At 47.7% G+C, this 20,560-nt stretch overlaps 7 protein-coding genes across 7 annotated transcripts; 1 reads left to right on the top strand and 6 right to left on the bottom strand.

Moving 5' to 3' along the window:
* Positions 1-1,710: 1,710 nt before the first annotated feature.
* On the bottom strand, positions 1,711-2,368 carry N7447_004393 (putative vacuolar transporter chaperon Vtc1; the record flags this gene model as incomplete). Its single annotated transcript, XM_057228668.1, has 2 exons — positions 1,711-2,057; positions 2,335-2,368. 2 exons carry the CDS (start codon positions 2,366-2,368, stop codon positions 1,711-1,713), a joined length of 381 nt encoding a protein of 126 aa, XP_057088009.1.
* Positions 2,369-3,187: 819 nt separating this feature from the next.
* On the bottom strand, positions 3,188-5,237 carry N7447_004392 (GMC family oxidoreductase; the record flags this gene model as incomplete). Its single annotated transcript, XM_057228667.1, has 4 exons — positions 3,188-3,612; positions 3,676-4,684; positions 4,748-4,927; positions 4,992-5,237. 4 exons carry the CDS (start codon positions 5,235-5,237, stop codon positions 3,188-3,190), a joined length of 1,860 nt encoding a protein of 619 aa, XP_057088008.1.
* A 1,034-nt stretch (positions 5,238-6,271) lies between these two features.
* On the bottom strand, positions 6,272-7,465 carry N7447_004391 (Zn(II)2Cys6 transcription factor domain-containing protein; the record flags this gene model as incomplete). Its single annotated transcript, XM_057228666.1, has 1 exon — positions 6,272-7,465. One exon carries the CDS (start codon positions 7,463-7,465, stop codon positions 6,272-6,274), a length of 1,194 nt encoding a protein of 397 aa, XP_057088007.1.
* Positions 7,466-7,833: 368 nt separating this feature from the next.
* N7447_004390 (ferritin-like domain-containing protein) lies at positions 7,834-9,194 on the bottom strand (the record flags this gene model as incomplete). The annotated part of the gene is made up of 5 exons (XM_057228665.1): positions 7,834-8,070; positions 8,158-8,675; positions 8,726-8,815; positions 8,869-9,054; positions 9,110-9,194. 5 exons carry the CDS (start codon positions 9,192-9,194, stop codon positions 7,834-7,836), a joined length of 1,116 nt encoding a protein of 371 aa, XP_057088006.1.
* A 2,165-nt stretch (positions 9,195-11,359) lies between these two features.
* Positions 11,360-15,345, top strand: N7447_004389 (hybrid sensor histidine kinase/response regulator; the record flags this gene model as incomplete). Its single annotated transcript, XM_057228664.1, has 6 exons — positions 11,360-11,457; positions 11,519-12,730; positions 12,784-13,503; positions 13,560-14,609; positions 14,665-14,965; positions 15,019-15,345. Coding segments are annotated over 6 exons (3,708 nt in total), but the record flags the coding sequence as incomplete, so codon positions are not given.
* Positions 15,346-16,111: 766 nt separating this feature from the next.
* Positions 16,112-16,795, bottom strand: N7447_004388 (class I SAM-dependent DNA methyltransferase; the record flags this gene model as incomplete). The annotated part of the gene is made up of 1 exon (XM_057228663.1): positions 16,112-16,795. The coding sequence occupies one exon, from the start codon at positions 16,793-16,795 to the stop codon at positions 16,112-16,114; it is 684 nt and encodes a 227-aa protein (XP_057088004.1).
* Positions 16,796-19,139: 2,344 nt separating this feature from the next.
* On the bottom strand, positions 19,140-19,463 carry N7447_004387 (uncharacterized protein; the record flags this gene model as incomplete). The annotated part of the gene is made up of 1 exon (XM_057228662.1): positions 19,140-19,463. One exon carries the CDS (start codon positions 19,461-19,463, stop codon positions 19,140-19,142), a length of 324 nt encoding a protein of 107 aa, XP_057088003.1.
* Positions 19,464-20,560: the final 1,097 nt, after the last annotated feature.

Genomic DNA, 20,560 nt, shown 5'->3' with positions numbered 1-20,560 from the left:
CCCAGCAAATCATATCTTATATCTCTAAAAACTTGCAGGGGGGCGAACCGGGTGTAAACTGGTTCTGATTGCGCCTCGATTACATGTGGAAAACACAAAAGTACACGTCTCCCAAATCCATATAGGTCGGATGTGGCTGAGAAAGCAAATGGAAAGTTGTGGAACATCATCGAACTGGGGACAAGGGGCAATTCTTCCCCAGGTTCTGAGGGAGAACTACAATCTAGCCACTATATATCGCCCCTATTTATAGCGTATTTTACTATATTCTAGCCATTTATGGACCTAATTTCTTAAGATCGGACTTTCGATCAAATTTTCTCTCGGGCCAACCCGCCAACTTGGAACTCCGAACTGAACTGCTGATCACAATAACCCTAACTCTTCCCCGTCTTTTCAAATATCCACTCACATCCGTTTCGCTCGATTTATATCTTGTTCGTTTCATCCCTGACATCGTGGACTCCAATGCTTTACGCGTAACCCAACCCACATGGTACGGAGTACTCTTTGTACACAGACACACAACATGTGCTAGGGATTACCCGATTCCCCACGTTTCCCACACTCCAGCGTCGCTTGGAGTCCGCACAGGTGGTAATCCATCAACGTACCTATGTAGCATACACTGTCTACATATAAACATGCTGTATATAGACGTATAAAAATCCTTTCATGGAAACTGTTATCTTGTCCCAAAGTTTAGCATTCTAATGAAAAATAACATCCCCTGCTTCTGCTAACCCAAAGCAAATCGCTTATCAAAACTCTCTCTTTCTAAAAAGCTGATAACTACTCGCGCACCCTCCTAATACTCGCTGCCCTCCCAATCAACACCAACACCCCTTGGCGCCCTACACACTACAATATATACCAACACCCTCATTGACCTCTAACCAACGAACCAACCCAAAATGAATATATTGCCCAACATACTTTAGCAAGTCACAATATAAACCTTGCTAGGTGGCTTGAATACAAATCAACATCAATCTAGTCAGGTGCAGGGATTTTTGAGTAGTAATATTGTGTTTGATGCGGCCATTACTAGGCGATTTGGCGGTAATTATTTACATTGATGTGAGGGGGTCGAGGGATGGGTGAGAAGGTTCCTGTTTTTGTTGATGAGTGGGTTATTGACCTCGAGACTGGTAATAACAATCAATGTGCTTGCGCTCCGGGGATTGTAAAGGGTCGGTTTGGCAGTAGTTTACTTAGGGTAGTCTCTGGATGGCAAAATTCCCCGGTTATGCTGGTTAAGCAAGATTATTGGAACTTTTTGAGTTTATCCAGGGATATATATGTTGACAGAAGGTTATGCGAATTGCCCGAGAGATCGACGGAGTGTATGTATAAATCGATGACGCAAGGGATTCACTTCAAGTTCACTCGTTCATTCTTTTTATGCTCGTCAGACAAGCACAATATCCCCAAAAACGCCAATTGCAATATAAACAGAAAAGACAGACGCTCGACTCGAGAATGTGAACGTACAAGGCACTCTGGCCTCACAAGCATAAAGCAGACCAACATACGCCAAATGAGTACATAAAACAGACATAGTAGTCAAAATAAATCATGAACGAACGAGAATGAGCCACAAGTGAATGGGCCAACGTAATCAATGGTATAATATTCAGATGGCCGAACAGGAGAGATTGAACCCCGATTCAAAATTGCCAACAAACAACAATCGTATCTGTCCAGATCCTAGTTCATCTGCCCATCCCGAATGCGCAAGATGAAGTTAACAATCACAGCGGCAAGCAGGGCAATGGCGAGGATTGTGGGGCCGAATCGATCATCGATACCACTCTGCCCGCGCCGACGAATACTTTGCGCCCGCCAGTGGAATGTCACTAGTGCGTAGATCATTGCGCCCATGGCGATAACGGTGAAGAGGGCTGCGGAAATGCGACCGATGCGATCGCCGAAGTTAAGCAGACCGACGGCGAGACCGCCTAAGATGACGGTGAAGTTCAGCCACGAGAGGAAGGTGCGCTCGTTTGCAAAGAAGACTTTAGGCTCGACTCTGGTTGGGAGGGCGATTCGCTTGCCTTTTAAATGTTAGATATGCTCGGTGTGAAGACTGGAGGCTTGTGGTGGGGGTGGGGATGGATGACGAGTGCGATCGTTTTGTTTCTGGTGGATGTTATCGCGGTGAGTCGACGTAATGATCGCACGTCAACCAACACTGCAATGACAGCTACATCATAGGAGAAGTCGAATGATCGCACGCCAATAAAAACCGTGGTGAGGGGAAGGGGTCCAGGTGGAATTGTCTCTTGTGCTGAGCTGTTAAGCTGTTGGGATTGGAAGTGTCGTCGGACTTACCCGGAGCGGTTTGGAGGAGAGGTTGGCTGGACATTGTCGGATGTGAAGAGGTTGGAATTGAGGATGTTAGAGACTGGGAGAGATCAGAAGAAAAGTATCAGAAGAAAATTGTAAGGGAGAAAGGGAAAGCAAAATAAAGCGGGCAGTCAAGAGTCGAGAGCTTCTTGTTCCGTCCTGGGACTAGCGGATACAGCTCTTTTGCACGTGCGTCTACGATTTGATGAGAGGATCAGGTGACTAAGTATATGAAAATAGCGCCTCTTAGTGGGTTTGATCTTATTTAGTCTACATTATATATCATAGTCATATATAAAGCTTGAATATCTACCAAAACCTTGCTGGTTCGAAACTATCCCTTGATACTTGCATCTCCGAAAAAGTCCCGAGTATCCTGGAAAAAGCCTACATACTTCACAATATCACCTCTCTTCTCTCTCGCCCCCCATACGGCAAGACAATGCACCGAGAAATGGGGCACGCGACCAAACAACGAAGAATTACTAGCGCAATTATATATCATCCGAATATCCTCCGATTCGTAAACCCAACAGGTAAAATGTACACTCTTCTATCTATTATCTTTTCCCGATATCGCCCCGAGAAAAACGGGTCGGAATCGAGGCTGTAATTAATTCCGAGCCGTTTTCACTGGGCCCTAGCACTCACGGTCTAGAAGAAGTAGGCCCACTTTGACTTTTCGTATAGCGGATCAAAGCTGTGTATCTATGAGGACCTAATATGTGGAGGGACTCACCTCATGAGCTTGCTCCTATTTATTGGGTTTAATATCCTTTTGGCTGTAAAGTAATTCTCCAAATATAAAACAGCAGAGCTAACCAGAATATCAACAAGCCTACGTCATAGTCGGCTTGCCAGCCCTAAAATCCCAATCCTCGCGAATCAAATCGGCAGCTTTCTCTGCAACAGCGTAAACACTACTAGCAATGTTCCCAGAAACATTATTCGGGAACACTGATGCATCCGCAACACGCAGTCCCTCGACGCCCTTCACCCTCAATCTGCTGTCCAATGCATCTCCCATAGCAACAGACCCGCTGATATGATACTCACCCGCAACGAGGTCGTGCACTGCCTCTCGTGCCGTATCCATGTCCTGCAAATTGACACTGGGCTTGGGGTACCTGCGCTTCAGGATTGACGACTCCAGGTGCTTGGATTCCGCGACTTTATCACCCCAGCGCAGGAACGCCGCCAGGAGGGAGACGTCGGCTGGGTGGCCGCCGTAGTTGGGGTTGATGATGGGGGGCTTGGTTGGGTCTGGATGTGTTAGTATATGAAGTGATTGGGTATAGAAGGGACATGTGTTTAGTTGTTACTTACCCGCACTCTCAATATGGATAGACCCTCTAGCCACAGGGTACTGTATACAAAGCGCCAAGGTCAAACCAGCCGGCTGATCAGCTGAACGCGGCTCAATGATCTTGCCCTGATGACCTATGGCATTCGGGTCCATGGAAGCTGTCACGCTAACAATCTGCATATTGGCAGAGTGGTCGCTCTCAAGGTGCGCGATAGTCTGCTCGAGCTGTTTCGCGTGAAACGCGCTAGTCGGATTGATATCGCGAATGCTATGGATGATATCTGCCAGCTCTGTCTCGGAGAGGATCTTCTTTGCCGGGAAGAAGCCCTGCATACTGCAGACCGAGCTGAGTGGCCCATTGCTGGTTTCGGCATACTGCTTACCAGCAGCTTCCATTGCCTCTGGCACTTGGGCCAGGGTGTCTAGTGTAACAACGCCGGGCTGGACATCCAACACGCTGAAGGTGATGGCGTGGTCTAGGACATTTGCGCCGACCCCGCTGTTGGCGACCTTGCACTCGACGCCGGCGGCTTTAAGAATCTCCGGGTCGCCGACGCCGGATAGCTCCAGGATCTGAGGGGATTTGATTGTCCCGCCGCTGACGATTACCTCGCGCCGTGCGGAGACTTGGTACTCGACTCCGTCGTGTGTGAGGCTTACGCCGGTGGCTTTGTTGCCGTCTAGTACGACACGATTGACGAGGGCTTCGCAGAGGACTTTGAGGTTCGGGCGGGTCTCGCGGTTCGCTTCATAGTATCCTCGTGCAGAATAACTGCGCTTGCCCTTGTTCGGACCGGTTCGAATGACTGCGCCGAGGGTGTGATAGAAGCCGATGTGGTCGCCGCTCCATGGGTCGGTGGGCTTGCTTGTGATGCCGGTTACTTCCTCGCAGGCTTTGATGATCTCGTTCTCCACTGGTGGAATTGTATCATTGAAGCCAGTACGGACGGGCCCGCTCGTGCCGTGGAACTCGCCTACGAGTGGCATAGTGGAGCGATCGGTGATGGATTCATCGATTGGCTCGAGAGTCTATTCATTTTGTCAGTTTGTGGGAACGAATCAAATTGGAAAATGCAAATTCTGAGATCATACCTGGTGCTTTCGCATATATTGCTGCATCTGCTTTCCAGACCAACCATCGTCCTCTACAATCTCTGCCCAGTCGTCGTAGTCCTGCGTCGATCCTCGCACGTACATCATATAATTGATGCCGCTGGATCCACCGAGGAGCTTTCCCCGTGGGATATGGTGAGAAACGCCACGGTTACCTTCCTATAACCCCAGTAGTTAGCAAATCAATGTTATATAGATGCAATGGAATACAGAATCAACCTACCTGTGGTGTCGTATACATACACCAATCATAGTCGGGATTCTCGAACATGTTTGGGAAGGCCGCAGGAGTATCAACCAACGGATCTCCAATGCGATACTTGCCTGCCTCAATAACGCCTACGGTCACATCGGGATTCTCGCTGAGACGCGCCGCAAGGACGAGTCCTGCAGTTCCGCCGCCGCAGATGACATAGTCAAATAGCGTACGGGTGAATTCCTCGACGACGCAGGTTGGATTTTCGGCCATTATATGTATGATTTAGACTTGTTGGAAGAGTAGACCTGGGGGGATCTACCGGTTAAATGTGAACAAGAGGGGAAATGAATGCCAAATTCGGGTTGGATCAACAGCGGGGGTGAAAATTCAGCTTTTAGGTCTGTAGAAGAGACTAGGTGAGACTAAAAATATACGACACACTAAACAATACTCCAAGACGTCTAGTTTAGACTCCGTGGACCAAGCGTGGCAGCTGAAACACTCACTATACCTTTCCGGTATAAGACTCCACCACATGAATATGTGTTGAATTACTCCGTTTTTATTGCAGATTTAATACACTCAAGCTACTCTTTGCTCCAATTGACTGAAGTGGCCATGAATTGGCCACGTATTCCCCGTAGGATCCACCCCAGTTGAGAAGATGAAGATTGGTTAAAATTGTCAAGTTTTATTGTCAGCCGCATAAAACCGCTACGCAAAGACCCGCTAATGCCCGCTAGAGCTAATGTCTTGTACGGAGTAGGGTCAGCGTGGCCCACATACTGCTGATCGTCCCTGCCGCTGGCGCCTTTGGCTTTTTGAACTGCGTCGATCCCCAAAAAACAGAACATATGACTGGGGGAGAATGCTTCTATAAATATGACAGGTTATCGGTAAATCGCCCCATTGCCGTTGGTGGATGCCGTTGGTGATACGGTTGACAAAGGTGGAGGAATCTTCGAACGTGTCATGCTATTTGTGACTGAACAAATTACTCCGTAATCTGGACCTTCGTGTTGTTGCGGTTTATCTGCCGTACGGTCTAGTCGCAAAGTGGATGTAGAGATCCCACTGCTCAGAGGCAATCTCATATGGGAAAGCTTGACGCTTGACAAAGATGTCTGCTGTTGACGTACACATTCATCGGCAGCAATTCTTCAGTCCCGACCAGTCGAGAGGAAAGGAGCCATATGTTTGTGTAAATCGCTTCAAAAATGCTATATGTACAACGTATCAGTCCAATGGGTCATGAATACGACTATGTTCCAAATTTTCGGATGACCCAGTCACCACTCCAATGCTCAGAGCCCCATCTTCCGCTGCACCCAAGCAAGAGCACTCTCCCACCTCGGATCTCCAGACTTTAAAGCCTCGAACAACTCCGAAACCAGCGCTCTACCTGAATCCCGCGCCCACCACCGCTTCTCATCAAGCTCCTTCAACAAAACCCCCCAGTACATAAGAATAAGCAATGAAAACGGCTGCCGACACCGGAGGCTATCAACAAATCCCTTCTCAACATGCGCAAGCCAAGCAAGAACCGGCGCCGGATCTGCTGAGCGCGCAAATTTAGCATAACAATGCCTCAAATGCGCAATGACATCCTTATTAATGCGATGTTGGTCCGAGTAAATCCCAATCATAACCTGATCATTCAACGCCGCCAGATGTGTCAGCGCAGCCTCTGTATCTGAGTCGAGGTCGGTCGGCGTTTTCTTCCAAAACTCGCCCCGCGAGAATAACTCCAGTTTGATCCACGACTTGCTGACTTGCATGATCTTCTTCACACCCTGCAGCAACTCGAACAGTACCACGATGTTCTCTGTGATACTGGCGCAGTCGTCTTTCGTGACGATTAGTCGAGGTGAGGCGATACTGATCGCGATCATGACGATCGAGTGCGCAAATACTGCGTCGCAATTCTGCGGCGTGATGTTATCGATCGCGTTGCGAAATGGCGTCAGGCTGCGATTATAGTACTGCAGTCCTGTTTCGTAGTACTGGGATACTATTTTTGATGGCTCGCATGTTGTTGCGATGTGCATTGAGGCTAGCGCCAAGATCCCGCTCATCAGGTAGTCATGTTTGAAGGCGAGTGTTGGGACAGTTATTTGCCATATTTCTATTTCTGATTCGCTGATGCAGAGACTTTTATATGTGTCTGTTGCAAACTTGTGCATTAGTTCGAGGTTGTCGATGCCGAATGAGTTTGTTTGGATTGGTGTCGGGACCGGGATTGGTAAACCAGCTGGACTGGGCATCGCTGCTTTAGGCAAGCCATGGCCACCCAGGGGCCGGGATATGTTGGATGTTGAGCTGGGTGGGGTAAGATGGGTTGTAGCGCGACGAGCGGCGGCGACTTTCAAGTATGTGCATTTTAACTCGCGGGTTGTGCAGTTTGAACATGGTGGGCCCTGCTCATCACATTTCACCCGCCTGCTTCTGCATTGATCACATCCGTTGCGGGATTTGGTGTGCGCACGGAGAGGGGGCATGTTCAAAGCTAGTTCACATGCTGAGCCCAATCATGAAGATGACTGTGGATATATAAATGGGAGAACATTATCCGAGCATATTCCCCCGTATCATGTGACCTGGGTCTAGAACAACTTTGGAAGTATACGGGTGGAGTTGACACTTGCTATTTATATTTCGTTAGATTTTATATGATCTGTTCATATTCTCAGTATTCGCCAAATCAGACACTGCATCATTAAATGCATATTGGATGTGTTGGTACGGAGTATATCCAAAGGATCAGGCGTCATTGCCAAGATGCTATTATCATTAGAAATAAACATATAATCATCACGAATATCCCCGCCCAGATAATTCCACTGGAAATTCAACAAGTCAACCGCATTTAAATCAGACCCACAGCACCAACAAGACCAGCAGCAACAACGCTAACAATGTCAGCGGATATTTTCTGAGCAGCACCATCGTAAACAGGAGTAGTAGAAGGAGATCGGGTAGCAGAAGAACTACTCCAGGAGCCAGTCATAGACTTCGAAGGACTAAGCATTGTCATGTTCTTCTTGCCACCCATACCTATAGCAGCCATACCAATCGGGGTACCCATGGCAGTCTTCTTTCCAATCTACCGATACAAGCAACATCAGCCCTGCGAAAAAGGGGTGGGGAAGCACCCAGCAAGTAATTCAAATGCAAAGATAATCTAATTTACCTCGACGATAGCAGGGCCAGCAACGATGTTGTCATCAGTCACCTGCTTGTTTCCCTTAGTTAAGACGACATAGCTCTGTCCGGCAACGCCATTGGGAACAGCGACGGTGAACTTTCCATCACCCATGGACTCGAGAGGAGCCCAGACTGGACCGGTGACGGTGACAAAGGCAGCAGCGATGTCACTGGTACTCGTGTCGAAGCCACTGCCAGCAATCAGGTGCACCTTCGAGCCCGTCAACACGGCATCCATCGAGCTCATCATGAGCGAGGGGAAGGCCTTTACGGGTAGAGCGCCGTTGCTGGTGGGACATGAAGCGATGAAGGAGGAGGCGACAGTGTACACCTCGTTGAACCCGAGGGGATTATCAAAGGCCTGGGCGAAAGGGACTTCACCTAGCGCGGTGCGCAGGTATGCACTGTGTCGGGCCTCTGTGGTGAGGATGCTGCCGGCGGCTGTTAGGTAGGTGTCGCTTATGATGGAGGCTGCGGCTCCAAGGTAGGCGCTGACTCCGACACCTGGAGAGGGTATTAGTGGTGGTTGTTGGTATGATTGGATGTGCTTTTACCCTCAAGAACGCTGGCAAGTGCCAGGAAACCGCCGACGTCGGTGGATGGAAAATTGTAGGTGCAGGCGGCGACGGGAGAGGCACCGGCAGCTAGATAATGTTAAAGTATGCTTCAGTTTGCGGGCTGAATGGTAGGGACATACCCTTGAGCGCAGAGGTCAAGAAATCGACGTGCTCCTTCTCATCGGAAGCAACTTTCTTCAGGTTGGCATAGAAAGGATCCTCCATGCCGGCCTTGACAAAGTCCTCCTGAGTGTAGTTCTTGAGACCCTCAGCGTAGAAAGAGGCCTCGAGCTGCTCAAGGGTGAGAGCATAGTTGAGGACGTCGGCTAAAGAAGAGTAACATTAGAGGATGGGCAGTCTATTGGTGATGAAGTTACATACTATCGCTAATAGCACGCTTCGAGACAGGGCCGGCGTTAGCAAGAGCGACAGTAACACCGATGAGAGCGGTATCAGTGAATCTCATTGTGTGATAGTAGATCTTAAAGCTTTATGTCTTGGATCGGAAATCTGGTTGTGAATGAAGAATAAAAATCTACTTTCTAGGTAGAGGGACATGTCTTTTATAGCTGCCTCGCCAGCAGTTTGGGGATCCAATGCATGAACCCTTGTTTTGGATCGGGCATTAGAATTACCTGGCTAAGCAGAAACTAGTCATTATGTTCCTTGTTTTGAAGATTTTCTAGCTGATATGGTTGACGGCTCAGGCGCAAGAGTGAGATCAGCGGTAGGCTTCCCAAATTGAGAGATTAAGTACAGGAGATTCGGATGTATGTCAATAATAACTCCGACAGGGACTAGAGGAAGACCCAGGCCCGAGGAGTCATCATCTGCAGGAGCCACTGTGGATCAAATCTGGGGTTCTAGAGAACTGAACCTGGTCAATCATACCTAAAGGGGAGCACAAAGTCAATGCTTTGGGTGATAAATAAGCTTATTGAGTTCTCGCGCTGTTAGCTTGCATGGGCTGATGACGAGAGCGAGAGCGAGAGCGCGAGAGAGCCAAAGATTGGGGATTAGCGAGGTCAGAACCTAGAACGAGAACGAGACCGACGGCGGGAGCATACGGTGTGTACTGGGGGAACTACTTCAACAACAGAATAGGTCTTAATTGGAATCCTCTTATTACACCAAATCTCATACATCTCTTTGTCTGTTGGTGCTCTCTTGAAATGCTTTCTTGTGACATTCTTACTCTGGTGCGATATACCCAAACATACTGCTTGCTACCCTTTCTCGTACATACGTACAACTGATACAATCACTCGTTATACATGGAGAATTCCTCTGTACGGTTTAAAATTTCTCACACCTTTTTCCATATTTAGCTTTTTCATGATTGAAGTATATATATATTCTGTACTGTGGAGGGGAAAGTCGGTAGCAACATGGACCACCCCCCAAAGCTGCCCAGGTTGTGGGTTCTTTATTGTTGTTGGTTTTCTAGAAGCCACATGGTTGCACTCTTGATTAAACCTCTCAATGGCCCACAAAGCCCATAGCCCAGCCCAACCCAACCCACCAAATGGGCTGGGTTTGGGGCCCTATCTTCGGGCCCCTTGGTGGGTCGTGGGCCCGGAATGAAAGCCCGCAAAGCCCATTCGGGCCCATGATAGCCCTAAATAGCATAAACATACTAATTTATCGTAGCTGTATAATTAATGCATTTTTCTCTGGTTTTTTTTAGGTATTCAAACTACCATCTAATCGATACATAAAGCTATACAGAAACCTTCTTCTTATAAGCTTATAAATTAACTCATAAGATGCAATGTTGATTTTTATAAAGCTTTACTTTTTATAAGGGGTACTTCTTTTTGTTAGGGAATTACATAACTAGTAAGGAGAGGTACCATTAGTGCTACTATAATTAACGCCTCGTTGTAGACCCGGTATATATATCTCTTCATACTAATACCCAGTAATCCTCCTAAGTGCGAATTCGTGGTTAAGTTAGATCTTTTGGGGGTGATTTTATATGAAGTTTTGCATGAAATCTAGTATCATAATGCTTAAATCAGTATGATATCTACTAAGTTCCTGCTTCTTACTATAATAATATGATGAAATTAAATATACAGGCCAGTACATGCGTAAAATACAGCCATTAATCAGCTACTTTATACTTGCCAAAACTATATTTGTGCACAAAAATGGGCTTTTGATGGGCTTTGATGGGCTGTGAGTTGGGCTAGGCTTTGAAGACTGAGCCCATAGCCCACTGCGGGTAAAATCTTCACACCCAGAAGTCGTAAGGGATCCAATCATACGATAATATATTAAGCGACTAGTCATGAAACGATGTACCGGACTTATAATATGGTCGAGGCGAAAACCATTCCCAAGAAAGCAATAAACCGTTGATATCATGTGATATCATGTGATTGTCGACTCCCTACTCCAACCAATCATCAGGAACGTCTAGATCCACGATATCTTTTCCTCGGCATATGTGACCACAATAATTTTCTGGGCTACCAATAAACATTGTCGATACCAAAATAGTGGGGGGCATGTACAGCAGGTTTTAGAGGTTCTGGCACTTCACGTGCGAGACCCGCCCATGGGGAATTTGAATCTTGAATTTAGGAACTCTTCTTTTCAATAGTTGCTGCTTAGTGACTACTCAGTTATGACCCAGTTACTATTATGAATTCTGCAGGCGTAAGCGCCTTTCATCCAACCCCAGAAGAAGATCCGGAGCGCGAGCGGATCCGCGATTTGTCGAGGTTTGTGGCGTTCGGCCATCATCCCTGTCCCACTGATCACCTCTGATTATTGCCATAATAGATATTACTGTACGGTAACTCGAGCATTCCCGGCACTTGATGCGACGAGTTCTGAGAATGAAGAGACGCCCGCAGCACCGACAGGAGATGAACAGCCCACAGGTTGCGAGCTAGCAAAGGACATCACCCTCAACGCACTCGCCCAGCTCGGCGTCCTCCGCTTCAATGTCAATCGCTGCTTTGTGTCCATAATTGACGGCGAAACCCAACATATCATTGCCGAAACGACGGGTTCAGTGTCGCTACGGGATAAGGACCGCCACAAACCAGGAGATGGTATCTATCTCGGAGCACGGTCGCTGGATCTAGTCTGGGGCGTATGCCCCCACACCGTCAAATTGTTCACAGGTCGCGCGACGAACGATATCAATACCGCTAATGTAACCGCCAATCACACCCGCTATATCATTCGAGATTTCACCCTGGAGGATTCTTTCAAGGATCGACCTTATGTTCGAGAGTGGCCGCACATGCGCTTCTACGCAGAGGTGCCTCTATTCAGCGCATCTGGATACGTTCTGGGCTCTTACTGCATCGTCGACGATAAACCATGGACGGAATTCGGAGACGATCAGGTCAATGACCTCCAGGAAGTGGCGGATGCCATCGGGTTGCATTTGGAGAACGTGCGGATGAGCCTGGCTCACATCAGGACCGAGAAATTGGTCAAGGGTTTGACAAATTTTGTTAAAAACCATGCCGACTTTGATCCAAAAGAGTCCTCTAATCATGGCCGTCTCCAGTCTAGTGTCAATGCAGCGAATCTCGTACCACATGAAACTGCCGCCACCTCTGCGGACGCTGACGACAACTCCGATATCACCCCGGTTATTGATGTGCCATTGTGCCCCGCTGTTCAATGTGTTTCTCCCAAATCCAGACAATCGTCTTCCTCGACTGTCGCGGGGGAAGAATCTATGTTCTTCTTGCAGGATCACACGACTGAGCCTTCATCTCTGTACTCGGGTTTCTCAGATCGACCAATGGTGCTGAGCCCCGGCGAAGAAAAGTCTATGGGCGAAGCAATGAAGTTAGGACCGACCGGTGCACCTCAAGGTATCGACCAAGGCTTCTCGCAATTATCCTTGACCGAGAGCAAGCCCACACACGAACGCATTTCATCCATCTATTCGCGCGCAAGTGCGTTGCTCCGGGACTCTATGGATCTGGACGGGGTTGCATTTCTCGATGCCTGTCCAACTAATTCTGCCTTGTGAGTACGTCGGTCTTCCTATCGAGTGATATTTAATAACATTTTTTCGTTAGTGTACCCGAAGAACCAGAAACTTGGGAACCGAAACCTGCAGAAGCTAGTTTCTCTGCTGTGCCACTACCTAGTCCCCTTGGACAATCCCGGGTTGCGTCGCAGGAATTCGACCTTCCATGCGAGGCTTTGAGCTGTGCGCTAAAATTGCCATCTAAAGGCAGTGCTGGTCCGAACATTCAACCTAGTATACCACAGGGATTGCTTCATCAAATGCTCAAGACTTTCCCCCAAGGCCAAATAATGAGTCTAAATGAGGTCGTTGACGAGGGTGATTATCTCTCGAATGATAATACTAGCACCTCTGATTCTCGGCCTGATCACAACACCCGGACTTGTGCAAAACATCTTGCACGGTGTCTTCCCGGTGCTAAATCTGCCTTGTTTCTCCCTTTGTGGGATTGGAACAAGTCTCGTTGGCTTTCTGGAGTGCTAGTATGGACGACAAGCAGTTACCGAGCGCTCGGTCTAGAGGAGTTACACTATTTCAAGATTTTCGGTGATTCTTTGATTTCTGAAATTTCCCGGATTCATTGGGCAAGTACCGAGAGATCAAAGTTCGATTTCATATCCTCCGTCAGCCACGAGCTTCGCTCACCACTGCACGGAATACTGGCGAGTGCTGAGTTATTACATGCCACCACTCTTAGCCGATCACAAGAAGAGATGGTGACGATGATTGAAAAATCCGGACTGACCTTGCTGGATACAACGAATCACATGTGAGTCTACCTGAGTAGAGCTTCCTGGATATGAACATTGTTCTAATATGTTTTAGGTTGGAATTCTGCAAGTTCAACAACTTGAGACATACGAACACCCTTAAAGAAATTACCTCAGAAAATGACACGGCCAATCTTGTTTCAGACTTCAACATTAGCCATTTGGTGGAAGAGGTTGCAGACATATTATACACCGGCCAACGAGCACCCGAGCAGGTGAGCAAGCTCGCTAAACGGATGTCATCCAACATGGAGGCAACCGATTCAATTACCAAGGATTCCAGCGCACAAAACCAAATTTCCGTCGTCATACGAGTCGACCAAACAGACACTTGGATGATTCGGTCTCTTGCAGGCGCCTGGAGAAGAATCGTGATGAACCTTCTCGGCAATGCGTTGAAGTGGACTACGGCCGGCTTCATTGAAATAGCGTTGTCAAAGGCAAGGGACCGATCGGACTCCAAGTCACCCCTTGTTCGCCTTTCTGTCACTGATACCGGCCGCGGAATCGCACCCGATTTCATCAAACACAAGCTATTTACCCCATTTTCTCAAGAAGACCCGCTCTCTGAGGGCGTCGGGCTGGGCCTGAGCACGGTCCAGCAATTGGTCATGTCGCTCGGGGGGCATGTGAATGTAAGGAGTGAGTTGGGCGTTGGGACTCAGGCCGATGTCTACATCCCCGTTCAATATCTACCGGTTAGTCTTGGTCCGGAGGATAGCCCGGCTCCAACAACCACTCAGCCAGGAACCACCCCGATGCATGCATGCCTGGTAGGCTTCAATGGTTACCCTGACCTCACAGAGCCTCCCACTGGGATCCTTACTGTCGAAGGCAAACGAAATCTTTCCATACAGAGTGCACTGGCAAACATCTTCATGACGAAGATGAATTGGAATATCTCTCTGGCTAACTCCATCGAGGAGGCTCGTGGCCAGGTCATTGTCATCGAGCAAGAGCTTCTCAGACGAGTTATGGATGAAAATGATCAACGTGTTTCCGAACTTGCGGCTCAGAATGGCGTTGACTTCTTTATTGTGCTGAGCGGCAATGTCCCAATCATATTGGACAGCCTCTCTGTCAACGTCATCCGCGTTGCCCAACCGTACGTTCCAGTTTATCTTTTTTTTGGGGGGTATGAAAACTAATCCCTCTTGCAGATTCGGACCACAGAAGATTTACAACGCCGTTGAGAGGATTATGAAGTGGCGCGAAATTAAAATACCACTCACGTCCCCTGCGCCGGACCCTACCGATCCTGCTTTCTCGCTCATGCCTCCGCAGAGAAAAACAGAAATTAGTTCAGACTCGAGCCCTGGTATCTATGAAAGAGGGATATCTGAGTATTCACATCGAGCAACGGGCTCATCGGGAGGCTCAAACGCCTCCACACCCCGACCATCTAGCAAGCAGGCACTGGTCCATGTGCTCATTGTGGATGATAATGAAATTAATGTCAAGGTATGTCCCGCACCGCTTCCTAGTTTTGGAAACACTGCTAATCCAAATCACAGATTATGGCCACCTTCATGCGCAAAATAAACTGCAGCTACGACACAGCCCACAACGGCCTCGTTGCACTGGAGAAGTACAAATCCTCCAACGTTCACTACGACTTCATTATGATGGACATCTCAATGCCGGTGATGGACGGTCTCGTCTCAACGAGCAAAATTCGCGAATTTGAACGTGAACATCGTCTCAAACCCTCTTGCATCATGGCTGTCACTGGAGTTTCCTCCATCGGCTTCCAGAACCAGGCCACTACGGCTGGTATCGATAACTACCTCATCAAACCCCTCTCTCTTCGCGCTCTCAAAACTCTTATGAACATTGCATGATACCATATATTTGAATTTCGGACGGCAGGTTCTTGGCCCTCATTGCACAGCATGGCGTTGGTTGCTTTTTTCAATTTTTCAGGTTTATATACAAAATAAACCATGAGAATTGTATTTCGGCTCTAGGTCACAATCCATATTTTGGCGGGATTCTTCTATCTAAAGTTGCTTCAGGTCTCAAGAGAACACGTACATTATAACGTAAATTTGATATGAAACATGCCAAGGATCCCCAGATTTCGCGAGTACGTACATCCTTGACATGATCCCTGTAGTGCTGAGCGCAAATCATATGCCTCGGGTGTCTCTGCTCCGTCTTGGCCTTACCAATGCTTACCCCTCTTCCATTGTTAGCCGTGCATGTTCTGTATGTTGTACATTATCGAGGAAAGCTCAAAATGAACCACATACCTGCTGCTTTAACAGCGGGTTTATAAAGTCGGAGGCATAAAGGACAGCGGATGCATAAAGTGGAGTGTGAACGTATTCCGACTAGGATTCCCCCAAATATCACAGTAATATCTCATTTAGTCTGATGGCATTTATTAATTTAAATTTAGCTCTAGGAACGATATGCTTTCATGTAGCTAAAGTCGAGTACATCTGGAGCCTATCGCAGTGTTGCATTGGGGCTGGGGTGTTGAAATCCCATCTTTGTGTGTCGCATTGGAGGAGTTGAAGACCAATCAATTTGTGTTGCAAGGGCTGTGAGTCGCTCGGGCTTTGCTTCGCTCGGGCTTTAGGTCATGATTGGCATGGGTCTCGTTCAGGATCGATCAATCTTTTCTAGAATGAGCAGAACTGCCTTGTCGCCGTGTCCCTTTACATAGTCTATAAGTTCCTCAGTGACGACCTTCACCAGGCCCTCTGCCACCAACTTCTCGACCTCGGCTTTGAACCCTGCGGGCACCCAGATCTCTTCCAGAATTGTTGAAACAACAACGCCTTTAGTCTTAGTGACCCGCACAAGCTCTCGCAGAGCAGGATCTGGTCCAACATGGCCAAGAGTGAATGTTCCCACACAGGACACGAGATCGTACGTTCCATCCGTCTTTCCAATGGGCCGGTTCATGTCGGCAACTGTGAGATCTCGATAGATGCCGGTCTTTCTTGCGATAGACAACATGGCGGGAGATAGATCAATGCCATCGATCGCTTTCGCATTAGCCATTGCAAGAGCCACTCCCACCAGTCCAGTCCCGCAACCGGCATCCAATATCACGCTGTTTGAGGCGCCGTTTGAGAGTCCGTATTTGATGGCGGCTTGAGCGACAAGCACGGGAGCAACGTAGTCCTGGGCACTGTCTCCAACCTCCTCGTCATATGAGGCTGCCCATTTCTCGTATAGGGCCATGCAATCTTCGGTGCTGCCGCTGGCGCGGGCTTGACTGAGGTATAGTTCGCTAGCCGAGCTTGAGGCCTTGGCCTGGTGTGGAGTTGGGGCCAACATCGTGGGGAAATGAGGTTGATTGCCGAACAAGAGATTTTTCTAAATGGTTTAGGAGGTTGGAATATTGCGTTTTCTTGTGATGGGTTTTTGGTGATTTCTGGTCTGAGAGATTAGAATCGAGTGAGTAGTAGTCCGTTTCCAACCCTGTGCCCGACGCCCTTCTTATAGTAAGTTAGAGCTATATGTCCGTGCGGACATGGCTTGGACATGGAGGATAGTCCGGAATTAATGGCGTGATGCGGGGTTATTGACGAGTAACCCCCAAAAGAGTGACGTTTCGTCGATCGATGATGTCGGTGGAACATAGTTTCAGGTGAGCTGAGCCTGGGCCTGGGCATGATGCATGCCCCTGCGCTAAGTATGTACCCCTCCAGGCTGCTGTTTTGCTACCGAGGCAATGAAAACAGATCTGTTTTATTCAATGTTCAACTAGATTGAAGTAGTGGGCATCTTGGTCGACTTGGGGCACTGACTGGAGTCGTACACAAACACTATAGAATCTCAATTGAGTGAATTGTATGTCTCACGAATCTCTCTGGAATCCACTTCCCCGCCAGTCATCTCCCATGCCAAGGGGGATTTTGCTTGGCCAATCATCAGATCTGGTCTAAGCATGTATGTTGTAACTCGTTCTCCAGATATCCCCCATCAATCAAGATTAGATTGGCGTGGATGGGCCCCACCGGGATTACCACTAAAATGTCGATCTATTTCCCGAACTGGTTTGGCTCCATCTTAGCCTCAATCTATTCCAAGGGTCAACGGAGTAATGGGCTGTGAAGTCATCAACCTCATTTTTCTTGTCCGTCCTCTTTACATGCACCTATGCATCATTGCCTAGTTTCCATTGGATATTGTTTTTCTAGGTTTCGAGACCGCGGCATTGCGTCCCGTTCGATCCAATAGCAGTGAATCCATAAACCCGGGGTGGGAGTGAGAGAATAATAATTTGCCGCGGTAGCCAGCGTAGACTGATGGTCAGTCAATTCCAGCTCCGCATAGGCCGCCCTATTTGGCGGCATGCAGACCACGTGTAACTATGTGGCATTTTCCTTGTAGCCTTGATTTTAAGGTTGAAGATTTTCCTTCCATTTCGGGATAGCTATTTAGCAAACAGCTCTTTCTCTTCTAATAAAACTCCGGACGGGGAGTTGGGACTCGGAGAATATTGACTACCTAGGCTATGTGAATACCTATGTGAGGGAGTATGTGTAGATATTGTCTAGTTAGATGATGTTTCTAAGCTGGAAAGCATAACAATCAACAGATGGTGGGGTTGGGCGATGAATGGAGGTGACATGCGTCTCACATTATCAAATGACTCTAAGTTAACTAACTGGTTATTGCGACGCTTTATGAAAAAAAAAAAAAAGATGAAAAAAAAATTAAAAACATACAACATTGAGTCTAAGGTGGTGGTCACCTAGCACTCACGGTTCGGGCGTGGGCGGCTCGCCGCTCTATTCAGGGCATTCAGGGCAGATATTCACCCACCTGAATATTCCTCACTCAAATATTCAGCCCGTACAGCAAAAGGTACATTTCCCATCATGGCCATAAAAGCTACAAGTACCCTTCTTTTCCCCTTCATGTTCATCTTTCCAGGCAACGAAGGGAGGGATACGTGACCAAGGAGGACCAAGCGTATCGCAGGACAAGGACTGTCCTAGGATAAGACTAGTCTCAGGATAAGCGTAACTCCAGAATTTACTTTCAGAAGTATATCCAAGAGTCACCCAAGAAGTAGGACACGAAGGATATATAAGGACACTCATTCATGTACTTGGTTTAGTTCTTCGTCTTTAATCATAAGTCGTTACTCGTGCTTACCTTTTGAATTACTGTGGCTCTTTACTTGATTATAACTTGACAACACTCACGAGCAGACGGTTCAGGCCTCAAATGCAACAACATGCTCCTCTCTATTGCCGACGAATCGCAAGTGGATAAATATAAAATTAGAAAAACTTTTGAGAAGAGACTACAATCTGAGCAATCGCACCATGAGAGCTGTCCATACACTACGTCCGACTCGTCCATCACAACCAGCTCAGAAATTGCTATCAGTCCAAGCATCACCTCCGGCACATTGACCGAAGCGTTGGCTCCAACAATCGTTAACAAAATAAGCCTTAGCCCCAGTAGCAAGTCACATACTGTGTATACACGTGCAACAGTTTCAACTGGACACCTAGGATTGGCCAGTAGCTACAGCCAGACCCGTCGCTCAATGGAAGCTCTGCAAAAATCAATTGGTCGTATCTGCTTGATAAAGTAAGATTATTTGCTTTGGTAATGAAAGTTCATATAACTGTAAGCATATAATTTTCAAGAAGACTGGCGCTCAATTACCAGCGCCTCGAGCCTCGACGACAGCGGTCGCCTGAAGCTCCTCTATATCACCCACGATCGTATCTTCTGGTCGCCATACAGTGATGGTTGCTTTCTTAGACCCTTTATAATCAACATCGAGGGCAATCACGGCGTTCACGATTCCATCGGTATTTAGGATGTACTCGTCTGCTAAGTGCGAAACGCGTTGACTTTTTTGCGAATAGCACACCTCAATAATAACACCTGGGTAGCGTGCCCGCCAGTGCTTGAAGGATGCATCTGGTTCCCGTTTGGAATAACTCTGTTTTCCATCCTTTATCTCACCAGGTATCATAATTCGGGAATTAGTAAGGTGCTCGACCTCATTCGCAAAACTAGCGGAGGGGTCTTCGCTTCGTTAGAACTGTTTTAGTTACCGTGAAAGCTCCTCGACTATCTTTGCACAGAAAACATCATAGAGAGGACTTACCATTCGGATAGTTAGGCAGGAACGACAGGGGTCGTAGTCGTACCTATAATACATCTGCGGCGACATCCTTAGAACCACTCTCTGCTGCAGACGACAGTTGGATCAAGTTTTTGTCGCCAGACACGCGATGGTACTGAAACCATTTCCTTGCATTCATGAGGAATGAGGCATTATAAATCGCCATAATCAACTAGGGGAACGGGGAAGGGGTTAATTTAGAATTTCGTGCTCAAGGTTTCCTTCAAAGGTGACAAGGGTGAGTGCACTATAGACAGGGTGAGAATGTAAGAGTATACAGTTTTCAGGTGTAAGGCCTGTAGGTATTCAGGGAGTCCTGGACTATGTGTGTGCCTACGCTTCACGTGAGGGCCATGCGATGATTCCTTGGCGATTCGTTCTCGATACTCGACCGATGCGGTCAGGTGACTCCGTCTCATATTGTAAGGATCTTTATCTGTTACAGAGAATCAGGGTGAGAATGACCCAAGTCGCGCGACTACCGCATTTACCCTCCCAACTGAGCCCGTAAGTTAAAGATCTAGACATTCATGAAGTCTATACTACAATAGCTAAACCTATACCCCTCAGGAGGTTAAGGAGTAGACCTCCGTAAAGCTCATAAATGGGCTCGGGCCGTAGGCCCACGACCCAACCCACGGTGGGCTATGGGCTCAACCTTCAAAGCCCAACCTAACCCACAGCCCACAGTGGGTTAGGCTGTGGGCCCCCATAAAAACCCATGCAGGCGCTGACAGAGTGGGCTCTATAATCGTTGTAGTTATAACTATAGTTCCATTAGCGGCGATAACTAAGTTTTTGCATGGCAGAAACCCCATTGTCAAATTTGGCCTTGACCTACCGTAGTACGATAACCTTGGGAGGGATCCCCGATTTATTTTTGTGAACAATTTTTAACTTATTTCCCGGACGAAGTGCGCACCTCACCCATTGAATTTAAATGC

This window comes from Penicillium robsamsonii, assembly GCF_028829455.1.
Source record: "Penicillium robsamsonii strain IBT 29466 chromosome Unknown utg000002l_segment0_segment0, whole genome shotgun sequence".
Taxonomy (NCBI): domain Eukaryota; kingdom Fungi; phylum Ascomycota; class Eurotiomycetes; order Eurotiales; family Aspergillaceae; genus Penicillium; species Penicillium robsamsonii.
Note: the sequence above shows the minus strand (reverse complement) of the source record. Positions and strands in the feature narration are given on the sequence as shown.